The sequence below is a fragment of the Bos javanicus genome, chromosome 1 (genome assembly GCF_032452875.1).
Source record: "Bos javanicus breed banteng chromosome 1, ARS-OSU_banteng_1.0, whole genome shotgun sequence".
NCBI lineage: Eukaryota > Metazoa > Chordata > Mammalia > Artiodactyla > Bovidae > Bos > Bos javanicus.
In genome coordinates this window covers 67,958,697-67,976,341 of record NC_083868.1, presented here as the reverse complement: position 1 = coordinate 67,976,341, position 17,645 = coordinate 67,958,697, and the positions used below count along the sequence as shown (strand labels likewise).

At 53.5% G+C, this 17,645-nt stretch overlaps 1 protein-coding gene across 1 annotated transcript in view; it reads left to right on the top strand.

The window, feature by feature from the left end:
• ADCY5 (adenylate cyclase 5) overlaps positions 1 to 17,645 on the top strand; it is a 158,982-nt gene that overhangs the window by 93,275 nt on the left and 48,062 nt on the right. The window contains exons 3-4 of the mRNA XM_061407337.1: positions 1,926 to 2,047; positions 16,038 to 16,149. Of these exons, the coding sequence (XP_061263321.1) occupies positions 1,926 to 2,047; positions 16,038 to 16,149 (234 nt within the window). The remainder of the gene's footprint in view (positions 1 to 1,925; positions 2,048 to 16,037; positions 16,150 to 17,645) is intronic.

Sequence of the window (17,645 nt, the reverse complement as noted above, 5' to 3'; positions counted from 1 at the left end):
TATGTTCTCCAAACCATGTTTCAGCCCAGGGAGGGGAGGCCTGCTTCCAGGGGACAGGCACTCCTCACCCAGCCATGGCCCGGAGTCCAGCCTCCTCTGCCCTCTGCAGAAGGGGGTGCTCCTAGATCCGAGGATGCTCCTCAGTGCCACCTGATGAGGGAATCCAGCACGTTCCCCACCCATCCCCTGCCCACTCCTCCTGGTCCTCAGCCCCGGAACTAGCTGAAATGTAGGAAGGTCTCTCATGAATCTAAACAATTTGTTGCATACTTTCTCCCAGTCGTCCTATATTTCCACAGAATTGTCCTTCATTTGTATTTTTATCACCAGTAGCTGTTTATGGAGAGTTCAGTAAATATGAGATGGCCTGTAATGGCCGTGTCCACTGATGGAGGTCCTGACCAGAGGTTAGGCCTGTCCACAGAGAGCACCATTCCTCACTAGTTTATCAGAGCTTCCTGAGCATAAGACTGTCTGCTCTAAGCCCAACAAGACATATTGCCACCTTCAGGAGGCCCCAGTAACAGGCTGAAATGCAGAGTGATGGGGGACTCTACAGGAAGGCTCAGCATGGCAAGGGATGCTGGCAGCTGGAGCCAGGACCCTCCTTCTGGGAAGGGGGTGAGCCCAAGGAAGGGTAGCAGCATGTGTGAGGATGGTGATTCTAGGTGAGGAGCAAGGCCTTGACCTTGGTGACCTGGAAGATGGGAGTGCCATGGGCAAAGGCAGGGAACTTGAGAAGAGCCACTGGGAGGGTGAGCATGCTGTGGGCATGATGTCAGGTGCTGGCTGAAGACTTGGGGACCTGGACCAGGGAGTGGCTTGGGAGGTGACCAGGGGAGGTACTGGTGGAAGCCTTGCTCCCCGATGGCAGGAGTGAGCAGGAAGAGGACAGAGGTGGGGCAGGAAGGAGGGAGGGGAACTAGACAGGTGCAGGAGCAGAAGTCTTAGGGCCTGGGGAGGGAGTGGTCCAGCTTCCACTGCTGGGGGACGGGAGGGAAGATGGAGGGGCTGTGGGCCGCCAGGAGGAAAGGCCCCAGATGAGAGGATCCGTGAGTAAGCCTGGCAGAGCGCCTGGCATGGGGAGGGGCTGCAGAGGGTGCGGGCAGAGGCTGCATACTCTGGGGGCTGCTGAACCTCTGGAGCAGGCAGGCCCCAGAGGAGAACTCAGAGAGGAGGCCACATCCAGACTCCATCAAGGGCTGACGTGACCCTCCCCCACTTCACAGGGTGGCCCTGGCCCCTCTCCCTACTTCCCTCCAACCTCCCCGTCAGCTGATCTTAATTTCTCAGTTTCTCATGTCAGGGATTTTTCCCATCCTCCTGGGCCACCATCCTGTGAAAATGGAGCATGTCATTCTCTAGTCCCCACGAAGTCCTCTGTGACCACCCCACTTCTCCCTAGCCTCAGGCAGGTGCCCCTGCTCCATGCCCCATAGTACCTGTAACGCAGGAGACCGGGAACTTGTGAAGGCGGAACCTGGCCCCAGTTATCACTTCTGGCACCCAGCATGATGCCTGGAACACGGTCAGTTTGCAGTGAATATTTGATGACTGAATGAATCTCATCTAAAGCTCCAACAACCCCATCCCCATTTATATAAGCAACTGGAGGCTCAGAGAAGTTCAGTCATTTGCCCAAGGTCTCTGACCCAAGGTGCTTGGTATTACAGGCTCACCCGGAGCGCTTTTCCCCATGTAACCGAAGAACCAGGAGGTGTCCCAGGGAGATGGGGGCCAGGTGGCCCTGAGGCATGTCTCTGTCCCCAGCATGCAAGTGTCAGCCCCCTGAGTTTGAGGAGAGCCTGAGAGGTTTTCCAGGGCCCTGCGGTGGGGACACAGGTGTAGAGGAGTGAAGCCTGGGGAGGGGAAGGGACTGCCAAGCTGGGGAGAGGCTATGATGAAAGCATCTGCTTCCCCTCCAGGAGCGGCTCCTGCTGTCTGTCCTTCCCCGTCACGTTGCCATGGAGATGAAAGCCGACATCAACGCCAAACAGGAGGATATGATGTTCCATAAGATTTACATCCAGAAACATGACAACGTGAGGTAGGGGCGAGGCTGGGGGGCGAGGGCAGGGTGGGAAGACTGAATCCCATAGGAGATGGCATGTCCCTTTCCTTCACTTCAGGAGGGCACAGCCCAACCAGGGGGTCTGGTGGCTTTGGAATGTGTGTTGTCTGGGGCACCCCAGCCCTGCCCCTCTCGGTCTGGTAAGTGAATTAGTACTGTGGGGAGGAGGTGAGGCTGTAGGAAGGAGGAGAAAGGAGAAAACACCACAAGCAGCTGTTGGAGAAACCCCTAGCCTAACAAGGGAGGCAGAAAGCAGACTTGGGACCTCAGTGTCACCATCATCATCTCAATCTTCACCAGCATCCGGCATCTCTGGCAACTTCCATGCCTTCTAAGCAGTGTGTGCCAGGCACTGCACCAGGCGTTATCCACCTCATTGCTAATCCTGTCAGGAGGCTGACAACCCTGCGGGGTGGGGACCCTTTTCAGCATCCTCTGAGAATGAGCTCAGAATGGCTGAGACCCTTGCCCAAGGTCACTTGGCAGGGAGTGATAGAGCAGGGTGCACCAAGGTCTCCCCTCCCCGCCGAAGCCCATGTTCCTTTTACTGCCTGCTTGCTGCTTCCCTAGACAGAAGTGCTGACAGCAGGGACATGCAAACAGATGTAGATTAATAGAGTGCAAAATCTGCTTCTGCGTTCCACGGGGACATGAAGCGATACAGTGGCCTTCATCCAGCATGGCTTCCTGGGGAGCCCTCTAATCCTCCCATATGCCCAGAAAAGGAGCTGCTGTGTTTGCCTTTGGGCGGGTTCTTTCCTCCCTGTGTGAGTTTTCCTAGGACCCGTGAGTCCCTGAAGGTTGACACAAAGACAACCTTCTGGAGCTTTGGGCTGAATTTTCAATAAAGGGGTTAAATAAAATAATTAAACTATTGTGCAAGGATAAACACACACACACACACTAATAGGTATTAATAAAGTCAGATGAGGCTGATGATGGGGTGGGGAGTAGGCAGGTGTTGTCCTGTGGAGTGGGCAGAACTGCCCAGTTCCCAATGTGCCCCAAGACTGCCAGTCCTAACGGTGTGTCCTCCATCCACCTCCCAAAACAGATCTGAAGCCTTTGGAAGAAAAAAGTACCTACAGACTGTATTTGTTCTCAGTTTTCAAAGTATCTCACCCCCTCTGACGCCCACCCACACTCCACCTTCAGGCAGGGAGATCATGGCCAGTGGCAGCCTTGGGCTCTCAGGAAGAAAGCCGCCCTGGCTGAGCCTCCAGGCCCAGGAGGTGTCCTGAGGGGCTGTGGGCTCAGGCGTGCTCCTTTCAACATGATGGCGGGGTCCAGGCCTCGAAAGGTGGTGCTGATTCGAGGGTTTCTCTGCTCATCTCCTCATACCCGCCTCTGTCCTCATGTGGTAGGATAATCACTAACAACAGCTAATACCTGTATAGAGTTTTCATGAACCCAGCACTGCTCTAAGCACTTTTTTATATTCACTGAATCACCACAACAAACATAAGATGTTGGTACTATTATTATCTCCTTTTAACAGGTGAATAAAGAGGCACATATATTAACTTGTCCAAGATCCATAACAGTTAAGTGAGGCAATTGCCCCTAGAAAGCTTTTTGGTTTTGAAGTTTCCACCTGGCCTGACTACTAGACAGATGTTTTTTATCTGCCCAGCAGGAGGGCTTTGTATAATGGTTCTGTGGGAAGGAGGTTTGGGGAGCCCTCAGGAGGGAGGGTACTCAGAGAAGAGGAGGAGAGAAGTTTGGCCAGAAGAGAGGTTTTCCACCTGCCTGTGTGTGACTGAGGAGCCAGGGGGGCCTTTCCTGCCTGGTGGCTGCCCCTCAAATGTGGGGGTCCCCACCTTAGGGCAGGTAAAGAAACAGCCTTCTCTATCAGAACAAGTCCCAGAGACCCAAGGTTCAAGGGGTAAGGGGTAACCCACCAAGCATTCCAATACATACAAACCCCTGAGCTCCTCTGGAATTTTCTCTCTTGGTCCTGTCTTCACCACCCCGCTGGCCCCAGCATGGCTCTGTTCCAGGCAGAGCATGGACAAAGGGTGCTTTTCTTGACTCCTCTTAGCACAGCAGAGCGTTCAGCAGATTTACTAAACTGTAAAGTGGAACACAAAGGAAATCCAGAAAATTCTTTGCCCAGAAACAGTCTGGCATTCAAGGCACAAAGTCTCAGCCTAGCCTGGCTGCTGCAGCTTTCACACCTGGCCACCTCTGCATCTCTGCCCAGCACTTTGCCCTCTCACACCTCTGTCCTCCCACACGGCAGGGCAGCGTTCCACCTCCCACCCCTCTGTTGCTGGCTCTTGGGCCCCCAGCCCTCCAGCAAGGGAGTTTGGTGAGAGAGGATGACTCGGGCCTCTTCCAGAGGGACTGCCCATGGAGTGGCCCACCCTCTAGGAAGCACCCCTGCCCCCTCCACTCCCACAGAGGCTGTGACTCTGGGTCAATGCAGGAGTCACAGAGTGGTGAGAGCATCTACATGGCAAGGATCAGAATCAGACCCCAGCCATAGGGGGGTCATGTCTCTCTTCTAGAATGTACTCAGGATCAGTGACAGCAATCAGGAAAGAGATGAAAGGAGAGAAAAGCTAAGAGGCCATCATTTTCACAGGGACAGACATAAGTCTGGCTCTGAAATTGCCAGGACCTGGGGTGGCTGGTACACATCAGAGGCCAGCCACAAGCAATCATATGCAAATATCCCACTGGCCCCTTTCCCTGTTTCAGCAGCCACTGCCCAGTGCAGCTTTTGGGGAAACACATTGCTTGCTGTGTTTGGTCTCTGATTTGGGGCTGAACCTTTGGCTTCGGTTAGGGGTTGAGTAGTAGGTGGAGGAATGATTTTATGGTATAGGGATGCATGCTGGGGCTTGGCTTATGGTCCAGTGATTAGTCCTAAGGCCCGGATTAGGCTGCCCTTCATGTCATTCCAGACCTGCTGTGACCAGGGCAAATTATCAGCTTTGAGCCACTCTGAACCTCAGTTTCCTCCTCTGTGTAGTAGGAAGAACTAGCCCCTACTTAACATGGTTGTTAAAGAGTAAATGAAATAATACGAGGAAAGTGCTTAGCATACTCCCTGGCACAGAGCAAGTGTTCAGTAATTGGGAGCGGCTATTATTGTTGTTACTGTTATTATTATGATTATGATCACACTCCTATCAACAAAGAATGGCCTGGGGATTCTGGAGCTGGAGTGGAAGGGTGATAAATCACATTCATCAATTCTCTGTGGAGTTGTAATATTTAGAGAGGGTGATGACATGCTGTTCTCTAACCCCACCAAGAGCAAGGCCACAAGAATAAATAAATCAACTGTGCGGTGTGACGGTTTGGGCCTGGATCTAAGGGAGGGAAGAGACTAAAGGGTGGCAGGAGAGTTTGGCCCTGGCGGAGAAGGGTGACAGATGGGCGCCCATCACTCTCCATGGCCTCATTCTCCCTTGGGCCTGAGGAGGATCCTTTTATCGCATCCAATTCCTGGGGTTCTGGGGAGGCCTGTTGGATGCGCTGGTCCTGTGGATTGAGACTGGTCAGAGGCCACGGAACCCTCAAGACCCCCGTGGAGTCCCCAGATGCCTCTCATGTCTGATGTATGGTAACAGGTGGAGATATCTCTGCCACTCTTGCTGGACAGGTCATTTGGGGCTGGGGCCATGGCTGGGTTCAGACCTGCGGCTTCATAGCCCTCCTGCTGCAGCCACAGTGCCAGGGTCAGTGGAGAGCCGTGCTGTCCCCACTCCTGGGACAAGGGCCTCCGGATCATGCCAGTGGAGGCTGCTCACACCTGGGAGCTCCTGGTGCTCTGCTTTGGGAGGAGGGAGATGGAGACTGGAGGAAGAGGCACCTAGAGGAGGTACCCCTTGGGGAAGCAGAATAAGGGTGCTGATGCAGCCAGAAACGGGATGCGTCCGGATTGCCTTTGTCAAGAGGTCACTGTGTGGAGGAAGAAGAGCATCTGGGTTGAGCAGGCTAGTTCATAACCTCCCTGCCCCTTAGGAGCTGTGGGGACTTGGGCAGGTAACCGAGTCTCAGCCTCAGTTCCTTCATCTGTGACATGGGAATGGTGATGTCCACCCACTCATCCATCCAGCAGAGGTTTCATCTCTATCTGCTCACTGGGAACCGCTGACTGTGCTCTCAGACACTCAGCTAGAGGCAGAAACCATGGTGGGAACTGAGGGGGACTCTGGCTCTGTCATCAGGAAGCTCTCCTGTTTGGGAGGACACGTAAACAAGAGAGTAAACCGGAGACACATCACACGGCGGGTGGAGCTGCTGAGCTGACAACGGACTTTGCCTTCCGGCGGAGTATAATGCTAGACAACCCACCTCTTAGCCACTGGGGAGCAGAGTCTGTAAGAGGGGGCCTGGGGCTTTGCAAGGGTGCTGGGAGGTTAGAGGAGGTACAGGGTGTAAAGCCCCGGGCCCCGGAATGGGCTGCAGACTGTCTGCCCTGCAGAGGCAGAGCAGGCTCCAGTGTGTGGAAGAGGGTGTTAGTTCAATGGCTTGAACGAGAGCCTCATTCTCAGAGACCCAGGAGCCCTGTGGGGCTGGAGTTGGGGGTCTTGGCGGAGGGCTGCTGACCCAGGGTTGGGTGGAGGTGAGTAACACCTCCTCACTATGCAGTGAGGGTGTAGCAGGATCTGGGGAGGGCTGTCCTTCCCTTAGCCCTCCCCACTCCCTTTCCTTCTCTCCCCCTCTATCCCCAACCTCCCCGTTTTAAGGTTATCATCTCCTCTTCCATCTCCTTCAAGGACTTGGCTGCGTCCCCAGGTTGCTCTGGCGTCTGGCTCCACTATAGCATGGTTCTGAATTATAATGACCACGAGACAATGTCTGTGATGCTCAGATACCCATGGGTGGACTGTACACCCTGTGGGCAGAGAGGGGAAATGTTTACCTCCCCACGTCCCTAGCCGATGGACAGACAGAAGTGTGGTCTACAAACATACAGGTTTCCTGTCTCCAATCTGATTTTAAGAAAAGTATTCTTTCTTGTAATGTGCATGCATGTGTGCTAAGTCACTTCAGTCATGTCTGACTCTGCAACGCTATGAACTGTAGCCCGCCAATCTCCTCTCTTCATGGGATTCTTCAGGCAAGAATACTGGAGTGGGTTGCCGTGCCCTCCTCCAGGGGATCTTCCCAACCCAAGGATCAAACCCACATCTCTTGCATCTCCTGCATTGGCAGACAGGTTCTTTACCACCAGTGTCACCTGGGAAGCCCTTTTCTTGTCATACTTCCTATCAATTATAGATATAAGTGGTCTTATATTTTCATCTCATTCATGCCACAAACATTTTTTGAGCTGCTACTATGTGCCAGGCATGACTCAGAGTAAATGGGAAAGACACTGTGTTGCCCCTTAGAGAATGTCTAGCCCTCATCAGTGAGGTAAGGCGGAGCCGGGTGCTATGGGTTGATGACCCAGCTGGCCCCACTGGTGTTGAGTCTTTTCTTTTAATTAATCAATCAATTGATTAATTATTTTAGCTGTGGTAAAATATGCACAGTATACGATTTACTGTTTTAACCATTTTAAGGGTACAGTTCAGTGGCATTAAGTATATTCACATTGTTGGACAGCCATCAGCCCATGCATCTCCAGAAGTTCTTTCCTCTTGTAGCACTGAAACTCCGTACTCATTAAATACTAACTCCCCATTGCTGCCCTTCCCCAGCCCCTGGCGACTGCCATTCCACTTTCTATGAACTCGTCTATTTCTAGGTACCACGTTTACTTAGAGTTATGCAGTATTGGTGCTTTTGTGTCTGGCCTATTTCACTTAATGTCTTTAAAGTTCATCCATGCTGTAGACTATATCATGTTTTCCGTTGTGTTTTAAGGCTGAATACCTTTCCGTTGTATGTGTTTACCACACTGTGCTTTTCTATGCATGCATTGATGGACTCTTGGGTTGCATCCACCTCTTGGCTACTGTGAATGGTGCTGCTATGAACATGGTGTACAAATATCTCCTTGAGTCCCTGCTTTCAATATTTGGGGTATATACCTAGAAGTGAAATTGCTATTTCAGATGGTAACTCTATTTCTTTTTAAAAACTTGTATTTATTTAATTTTGGCTCTGCTGGATCTTCATTGCTCTGTGGGCTTTCTCTAGTTGCGGTGAGCAGGGCCAACTTGGTTATGGTGCTTGGGCTTCCAGTGCAGTAGCTTCTCTTGTTGCAGAGCACAGCAAGGGTACTTGGGCTCAGCAGTCGTCACGCACAGGCTTAGTTGCCTCACCGCATGTGTGTTCCTCCCAGACCAGGGATCGAACCTGTGTCCCCTGCACTGGCAGTCAAATTCTTAACCACAGGGCCACCAGGGAAATCTCAGTAATTCTAACTTTTTAAAGAACCCCATACTGTTTTCCATAGTGGTTCACAATTTTACCTTTGCACCAACAGTGCACAAAGGTTCCAATTTCTTCACATCCTTGCCTGGGATTGGGTCTTGACAACAGACCTAAGTTTGTCCTGGGGCATAGAATGGGGATCAGTGGGGGGTGGAACCAGCACCTCTCTGCCTCTCAAAATGGGGGGCCCTGGAGGAAACCGGAAGACAGAGAAGTCAGGGCGCAGAGTCACTGACCAGTCAGACAGGTCAGGCTGCCTTTGAAACAACTGAAATCAGCTGTGCTTTGTGATTCTGATTCTAATAAGAATTCAGACACAAGAAGGCTGATTCTGGGCAGAGTGAGTCAAAGAGGACATCGTGAAGATGAAAGGGTTAGAGTTAGGGCCTAAAAGAAGAATGCGAATTATTTTCCATCTTTTAAAAATTAACATTTTTATTATACAAAGGACATATGTTCTTTGTAGGAAAATTGGAAAATAAAAGCAGCATGAGAAGTAAATAGAAAGCACCCATCTCGTGACCACTGAGAGGTCCCGACTATGTTTGACTATGCTCGGTCCTGGTGCAGGGCCCCTCCCTTTAGGGAGCATCTCCCCAACTCTCCCCAGACTCTGGGAGCAGAAGATCTGCAGCTGCTGTGGGCTTCACTGTCGGGAGGGAGAAGGGCTTGTGGGGCGGAAGCAAGAGCAAGGGACTGGCGGGTGGAACTGAGGTCTGCCCGAGACCCTGAGGTCGGCAGCGAGGATCTCAGGATGTACCTTGACCCCAGTCCCCCTGGACCCAGTCCTAAGACAAGTCCTAAGACCCAGTCCTAAGACAAGAAGGCAGAGGTCCCATCTGTGGGAGCAGAGAGGGCACGGCCGTCCCAGGGCAGCTTCTCCCCTAGGTGGGTGTGTGCCGACACCCAGGGTGCTCGGGTCCTCTCCTGGGCCTTCCCGACCCTTGCCCTCCCAGCCTGCGGAGTCAGATGGTCTTCTGGCTGCTCCCTATTCTGACACCCTGCTTTAATCGTTCTCCGATGCCCCTCGGGAAATGCCCAGTCATCTGGTGCCCATTCTCAGCCAAGTGATGATAAGACCACACTTGATTGTGCTGCTCACCTAAGGCCTGGGGGTGGCCCATCACCCCCTCCTTTATCTTACAAGTGGCGTCGAGCCGGGTGGCTCTCTGGGTTACAGGGCTTGGAGCAAATGGAGAGACGCTGAGGGGGCATCCCTCTCCGTCTAGAAGAGACCCCTGGCCTGTGGCTGGGCCTCCCCAGCCTGCACACTCAGGGCCTCCAGGGCACTTCCTGCCCTGCTTCCCCAGAACCTTCTGCTCCCGCTGGGCCCACCACTCCAGGAGTTGGGCTGAGACCTGGCTGTGCTCCCTTCCCAGCCCCCACCTCATGACCTCTGTTTCCCCAGGCCCCCGCTCCTCCTGGGCCCACCTGGACAGATGGTTTGCCTCTTGGCATTTCTCAAGTTCCCTCTCTGTGCCAGATGGGGAACGCTGGAGCTCAGAGGGCTGGGCCCTCCTGCTGCCGCCCGCCCAGACACCCACCTCCCCCCTCCCTCCACTCCTGGCTGCTCAGAAATGCTGTGGGATGCGGTTTCGGCACAGGAATAGGATCAGATGCCGGCAGCTCCATCAAGTCCTAGGGTCTGCTGGCAGCAAGAGGGAACAACAGAGAGGAAAGGAAACGGCTTAACCAAAAATGAGCGTGGTAAGGCTGTGAGGAAGCGCCTGTTGGGATGAAAGGCGTGCCTGCAGGCAGGCCACCTGCGTGATGGACGGTGTGCAGTTACGGAGGAGCGCACAGCCGGGGCGGGCCTACCCAGCGTCTGCGCGCACCAGCCATGAGGGCCTGGTCGTGTTGCCAAGACAAGCTCTCAAGTGGGAGCTAATCGATGAATTAGCACCTTAGTGCAAGTCTGGGCCCCACGCTGTTGTAAAATGGCCTTCGGAATCACAAAGGAGCAGATCGGGAAATCTTGGCCAGCAGAGCAGACAGCCTGCCATTGGGTAAACCTCGTAAACCAGAGGAGTCTCCAGAAGTGACAGACACTGAGCAGATTCATTCCACACACCCCCCCCCCCACCCCGCCATCCCAAGGCAGCGGAGGAGTGCGACTTCCCCTCTGACCGGAGGTGGGGGGACCATGGAATAGGGGGTAGCGTTTCCATCTACGTGGAGGACAGGCTGCAGGGCTCGGGCTTGGGACCATTCCAAGCTTCCATGCCAGTTACAAGTCTTGCTTTGAGCCCCCTCCTGCCTGGCTGCTGGTCACTGTCACACCGTGAGAAGGAGAGGAGCAGGCCACTGCCCCTCCCTGATTCCTCAGCAGCTGTTGAAAGAACTTCTTTTATGGAAGAGTAGATCCCAGCGGGCTGGAGGGAGGGTCAGGCTTCCCAAGGTACCATCCCCATGGCTGTTGTTTCTGACGTCCCCTAGCTTGACCAGGAAGCTGCCTGGCCTCCTCTGTAACTATTCCACCATTTGGTCTATGAACACTGCTGAGTGTCTGTGGGGTGACAGGCCGAGGGTTCCCCAGGCTCGTGTCTCAGGTGACATGCTTGGGACCCCAACAGGCCCAGTGTGATAGAAGGACAAGCTACTGGAGTTACTGATCCTGCTTCTTCCTTGCTTTAAATTATGACGAATCTCTTCTATTCTACAAATATATATTAGACATTGTGTAGGTTGAATTGTGTCCTCCTAAAAGATGGTGACTCAAATGGTAAAGAACCTGTGGGCAAATGCAGGAGACCCAGGTTCGATCCCTGGACTGGGAAGATCCCCTGGAGAAGGGAATGTCTACCCACTCCAGTATTCTTGACTGGAGAATCCCATAAACAGAGGAGCCTGGTGGGCTGCAGACCATGGGGTCACAAAGAGTCAGACATGACTAATTGACTAACACTAAAAGATACATAGTCCTGACCTGTGAACGTGAACTGAGTTGGAAATAGGGTCTTTGAAGTGAAGTCGAGTTAAGACGAGGGCTTGCTGGAGGGGGTGGGCCCCTGATCCAATATATGTGGTCCCCTTATAAGAAGAGGAAAATGTCATGCAGACCCAGATACACATAGAGAACGCCTTCTGCAGGGAGAGGCAGAGACTGGAGTGACATAGTTGCAAGCCAAGGAGTACAAAGATTGACAGCCACTCCTGAAAGGTAGAGGCAAGGAAGTATTCCATCCAGAGTCTCAGAGAAAGCATGGCTCTGCTGACACTTTGACTTCAGATTTCTCACCTTTAGACTTCTAGCCTCCTGCCTGCTGGACAGAACTGAGAAAATAAATGTCTGTTGTCTTAAACCACCCAGTTTGTTGCTCTTCGTTATAGCAGCCCCGGGAAACTGACACAGGGTATTAGGTGCCGTGTGCTGGGTATTGTGCCGGGTGTGTGAGTGTGTGGAACTGGGATGGACAGAGCAGAGGGCAAGGTGGATGTGACCTGTCCTCACTCATAGTCATTCCAAATTTAATTGAGCAGTTCCTCTGTGTGCCAGACATTGTACCAGGGGCCAGGATGTGGTGTTGAATGAAATAGACCAAAACTCCTCTTTCAAAGGCTTTACATTCTAGTGGACAGAAACAGACAGGAGCATGATAATAAATAGGAGCAACAAGAACAGCTAATAGATTAAGTGGTAAAAATGCAATGGAGACAAATACAGAAGGGAAGGGAGATAGACATATGGGAGGGGTTGTAGATTTAAGCAGGTTGCTGGAAGCCTTGAAAAGGTGTCATGTAAACTAGTACAGTGGTTCTTAACCCTGGCTACATACAGAATCACCAGGGAAGATTACAATAAAACAGAACAAAAACAATCAATAGCAGAGCCCTGTCCCAGACTGATGAAGTCAGAATCTCTTGAGACGTGGCGGGACCTCTCCATAGAAAAGCTCCCAGTGGATTCTGATGGACACCAGGTCTGAGAGCCACTGGTTTAGTGAATGAGAGCTGCAGTGGAGAAAGGAATTCTCCAAGGCCCACCCAGGTGCCTGTGGAGGACACTGGTGGCAGGCCTGCCTGTATCCATGCACCGCAGGCAGAGGCCCTCCTGGCTCAGTGGCTGGGAGAGCTGAGGCAGCTGTGGGCTGAGGATGCGGTGAAGCGAGACCCCTTGAGCCCTGGTCCACAGTCTGCCTCGTGTTGTCCTCCTCCCATCTTCTCCTGAGCCTGGGGCTGTGGGTTACCCTGCCCAGCAGCAATCCTGCCTCTACCAAGTTGTCGTTCAGTCGTCCAGTCGTGTCTGACTCTGCAACCCCATAGACGGCAGCACAGCAGGCTTCCCTGTCCTTCACCATCTCCCAGAGCTTGCTCAAACCCATATCCATCGAGTCCATGATGCCATCCAACCATCTCATCCTCTGTCGTCCCCTTCTCTTCCTGGCTTCAATCTTTCCCAGCATCAGGGTCTTTTCCAATGAACTGGCTCTTCTCATCAGGTGCCCTAAGTATTGGAGCTTCAGCTTCAGCATCAGTCCTTCCGTTGAATATACAGGGTTGATTTCCTTTAGGATTGACTGGTTTGATTTCCTTGCTGTCCAAGGGACTCTCAAGAGTCTTCTCCAGCACCACAATTCGAAATAATCAATTCTTTGACACTCAGCCTTCTTTATGATCCAGCTCATCTCACATCTGTACATGAATACTGGAAAAACCACAGCTTTGACTATACGGACCTTTGTCGGCAAAGTGATATCTCTGCTTTTTAATTCACTGTCTAGGTTGGTCATAGCTTTTCTTCCTAGGAGAAAAGCTCAGTTGGGAATTATTTTTCCTTCCCACCATGGCGGAGACTAATCAACCCCTAAAGCCAGGCTTCTGCTGTGTAGCCTGGGATCCAGTGTGGAACAGCCTGTGGGCCTGGTGTCTGCCAGCTTTGCAATCAAAAACTGATGCTTATGAAGGTGTTCCTTGACTGAGCAGTTGATCTTGACTCCTACTTCCCCTGGCTTTGATTTCTTGAGAATTAAAGAAGAATCTCCAGAACAGCTATATAACGGTTCTTTCACGTAGACTGGGAGAGACCTTTCCCCTTTCCTGGGTTGGGTGGGGCTACCCGAGAGACTGAGAGCCAGGGAGCTGGCTGGTGGGAGGGGTTGTGGTCAGCATTTACTTCAGGAGCTGGGAGCATCACCATTGTGGATTTCCAGGCGCCGGGCATCAGAGCCTCATGAGGGCTCGGGCTCCCTTTCATCCTATGAGCCCCTGCCCTGTGGCTGCCCCTCTGGAGCAGCTGGAGTGATTCCTGAGTCTTGTGGGCTCACCCAGTCTCTCTACTCCTCTCCCTCCTTACCTTCTCTTCCTTCCCCCTCATTTGTTTCCTCTCGAACCAGCTCCCCCAGGTCTCCCACCTTCTTTGCCTTTCCTTCTGAACTTGTCTGCTGGTCTCCACTGGGATCAGAGTGGCTGGAGGAGCCGGGAAGCTGGGAAACAGCACTGAGCTCCAGCCCAGGGGCTGCCTTCTCACACTTTTCTTGTACTTGCCTGGCCCAAGCCCCAGGAGGCGCTCCCACTTCCTGTTGTGTGCAAGCTGGTGCCCAGCGTGTCCCCTTGTGATAGAGTCCTGTACTTGCCCACCTGTGACAGCCCACACCCACCCCTCCACCTCCCGCCACCCCATATACAATGCCAGACCAGAGCATTATGCTTTTACTCACTTAAGATGACTGTGGGGTCAGGAGACAGTGTAACATTTATTGGCTTAACACCTGGACTGTGGAGCCAGGCTGCCTGTGGCCCTGGGCAGCTGACTTGACCTCTCTGTGCTTTAGTTTTTTTTTTTACCTATAAAAGGATTCCTACCTCATGGGGTGGTTATGAGGCTTAAATGAGTTAATACATGTAAAAGGTTTAGTACAGTGTCCAACTGTTTTAAGACATGTGTTATTATCCAGGTACGATGAGGCTAACAGATCAGGAGACAGCTGCCATTGAAAAGGGAGCTTGTTACTCACAGGTCCCAAGAAGAGAGGGCGCACTGTGCCGTGGGTGGGGGGGGGACACTCGGGGATACACGGGGGTCCACCAGGAGGTAGAGTGAGGAGAAACGTGCGCAAAACCTCTGTTGTGGTTTCTGCAGCAATGAACAGGAAAGGGAGAGTCAGCAGGCTTCGGATTGTCTAGTTTTATAATAATGTTGGCGGGCTCTGGGGCACAGGACTGTCCCACGTCACCTGGCGTCTGTCCCTGGGGTGATGAGGGCAGGGGAGTGATGGCCCAAGTGTGAGGATCTGACTGGGATGGGAAGCTCTGGACTCTAAGGCAAGTGGTTAAGCATCTCTAGCACCTGGCTGGCCTGGGAGGGGCAGGATCCCCAGGTCAGCAAGGCTCCAGATGTCAGACAGCAGAATGAAAAGACATGCTTCACGCACACACACACAGTATCCGAATAAAATGACAAGATGTGTTCAGTTCTACATTCTGGTGTGAATTCTGGTGTCGGTCTGGAGCCTCGAGAGCTGCGTGGATCAGAGAAGAGAGCACAGGCCATGGCGAGGAGCCCCCACGCTGCCGTCCACAGCTCCTCTCGAGCGTCTACCCCCTTGTCCTGGGACGGGGACATCGGGACCTCCTTCAGTGCTGCCTCGAGGGCCCCAGCCCCCGTGCGTGGCCACCAGGAACAGCTCGGCTCGCAAGAGCTACTACATTTCTGTGTCCGTTTTAAGAAAAAGCTCTCAGAGCCCTTACACGTTCTGGCCCCGGGGCCTCACCTCTGAGAGTCTGTTTCGAAAGAAAAGGAAGACATGTTGAATCTCAGGAACGGATGAGAGATCACACCACAAAATACAGGGACCAGCGGGCGCACCGAGGAGCTCAGGGGTGAGACCGAAGGAGCTGGCGGGACAAGGTGGGGGCCTTCCCTAGATGCTCACTGGCTGCATCTTCCTCTCCCTCTTCCCTCGGCCTCTTCGTTCTGTCTCTGCTACAGCAGGGATCCCCAGCCTCCGGGCTGAGGACCAGCACCTCCTGTCAGATCAGCGGCAGTATTTGATTAGAAATAAAGTGCACAATGAGTGCAGTGTGCTTGAATCATCCCATCCCCACTCCCCCTCATCTGTGGAAAAGTTGTCTTCCGTGAAATCGGTCCCTGGTGCCAACAAGGCTGGGGACCGCCATGCTAGAGGACTCCCTTGGGGTGGAGGGCCTGGGCTGGGATTCCCTTGTGTATGGGGTTGGGAAGTGAGACGTCTGTGAGGCTCCCATTAGGGCCTGAACACTTTCCAGACAAGAGGAACCAAAGACCCCTCTCCTGGACCCAACTACTTTGAGGGGGCTGCCCAGGAATCAGATGGGGGACAGGCCTGAGAGGTGGCTGAGGACGGGGCGCCCCGCCCTGTTGGGTGGCCTCAGGCAGAAGCACACGTTCCCAGGCCTCTGCTTTCCCTTTCCTCCTGGGTTGGTGGTGAGGGTACAGGGAGATTCAGAGAGAAGGGCTGGCCTGGCATTTCCCCGCCAGCTTGGAAAGGCCACCAGTGTCAGCTGGCTGTCTGTCCCCTCCCCAGCAGCCATTCGGAGCTCCCAGGACTCTTGCTGACCAGCGGTCCTCCTAAGGCAGAGGGTGGCACTGGCTGTGTCCCCCTCCGACCTTCCTCCCTCACGGGGGTCTTCCCCCCTGTCTCCCCAGCATCCTGTTTGCTGACATCGAGGGTTTCACCAGCCTGGCATCCCAGTGCACTGCCCAGGAGCTGGTCATGACCCTCAACGAGCTCTTCGCCCGCTTCGACAAGCTGGCTGCGGTGAGTACCCCCCATCTCCCTGCGCCCGCCACTGCCCTGGGGCCCCTGTGTGCCTGAGCCAGGGCCGGAAGGGTGGCCTGATCCGGGCTGCCTGGGGTAGGGTGCTGCGGGGCGGCCACTGGAGCTGGTGAGCAGGGCTGCATAGGCTGTGGCTGCGTGTTCTCACGCCCTGCATCGGCCCTGACCACACACTCAGAGGTGCTCTCACAGTGTCACAGCCACAAGGGAACGAGCCCTCCACCAGCAGACAGGAGGGCAGGTCTGTGGGGATCGTGGCCCAGAGCCCTGAATTTGTGGAATTTGTGTCTGGGGGAGCAAATTTGGTGCCACACAGTCACTTTCCTGATGAAGGTAGCCAGAGTGATTAAAAAAAAGAGAGAAAGTCTGAATCTCTACTGGCCTGCAAACAGCTGTGTGTCACCCCTGGGACGTCCAGAAAGAGGACTCCTCCATGTTGGGACAGATTGGAAGTGCCCCCCACCCGCCGCCCAGACATGGAGTGTGAAGGACACATTGGTTCATTAGTCCCTGTCTACACTCTGTTGTCCTTCCCCAGCCTTTGTGGCTTTGAGTCACGCTCTGTGCCTTTGGGGAGTCCTGTATCAGGGACACTTACTGCAGTGTCCCCTGGCATGTGGACATGTCCCTGGGCAGTCACAGGATGCCAGGCCAGATCACAGATGAGAGCCGGTGCCCGGGTCTCTGAGGGCATTGATGGGGGGGCCTCACATCTCACCAATTTTGTCACCGAACGTGGGCAAGGTGAATGGCAACATGCTTGGCGCTTGGGCGTAGGAAGGGCCTTAAAGGAGAGTTCAGGGCACACAAATACTTGGGTTCCAGTGCTCCAACTTCATGAAATACCTTCTGGGATGCAGGTTGGGACAGCTCTGAATTGGTGATGAATGACAGTCCATCTCAATCCCAATTACTCGTCAATTGCAGCCTGCGAGGTGACCCTGCATCTAGTGGGGCTTCCGCTCATGGCGGTCTTAGCACACACGTGCTCACAGGCTTAGCAAAACTCCCTTGGATAAAAAATTCCAGGCTGAGGGTCAGCTGAGATTTAGTTAAATCTTGTTTCTGCTTCAGTCTTTCATAAAAGGAGAGTCACAAAACTGTTAGTAGAACCTTTGGCCAAGAGTCGGAGCATGCCCCAGAGCTGGAGTGGGATGGGGCCCTTGCTCTCAGCTCGGGGCCTCTCATGCTGATGAGTCTGCCACCTTCCCTGCCACACTGAGCCAGTTGCATTCTCCTTGAGCCTCAGCTGTGGCCATAAAAGTGAGTTCCTGAGCCTGGGGGCGCTAGAATGCTTCTCTAGGGCTGTTTGGCCTGTCCTCTGTCCCCCACGGCTCCCGATAAGCCTGTCCCAGTGCTGGGGCCTCACCTCGTGCCAGCCCTGGATCTGTGCTCGCTGCCCTAAAAGGCAAGTTATTCCAGGCACAGGGTGAATCTATTTGCTTCCTGTTTCTTTCCCTCCCACTTCTCTTTCCTGC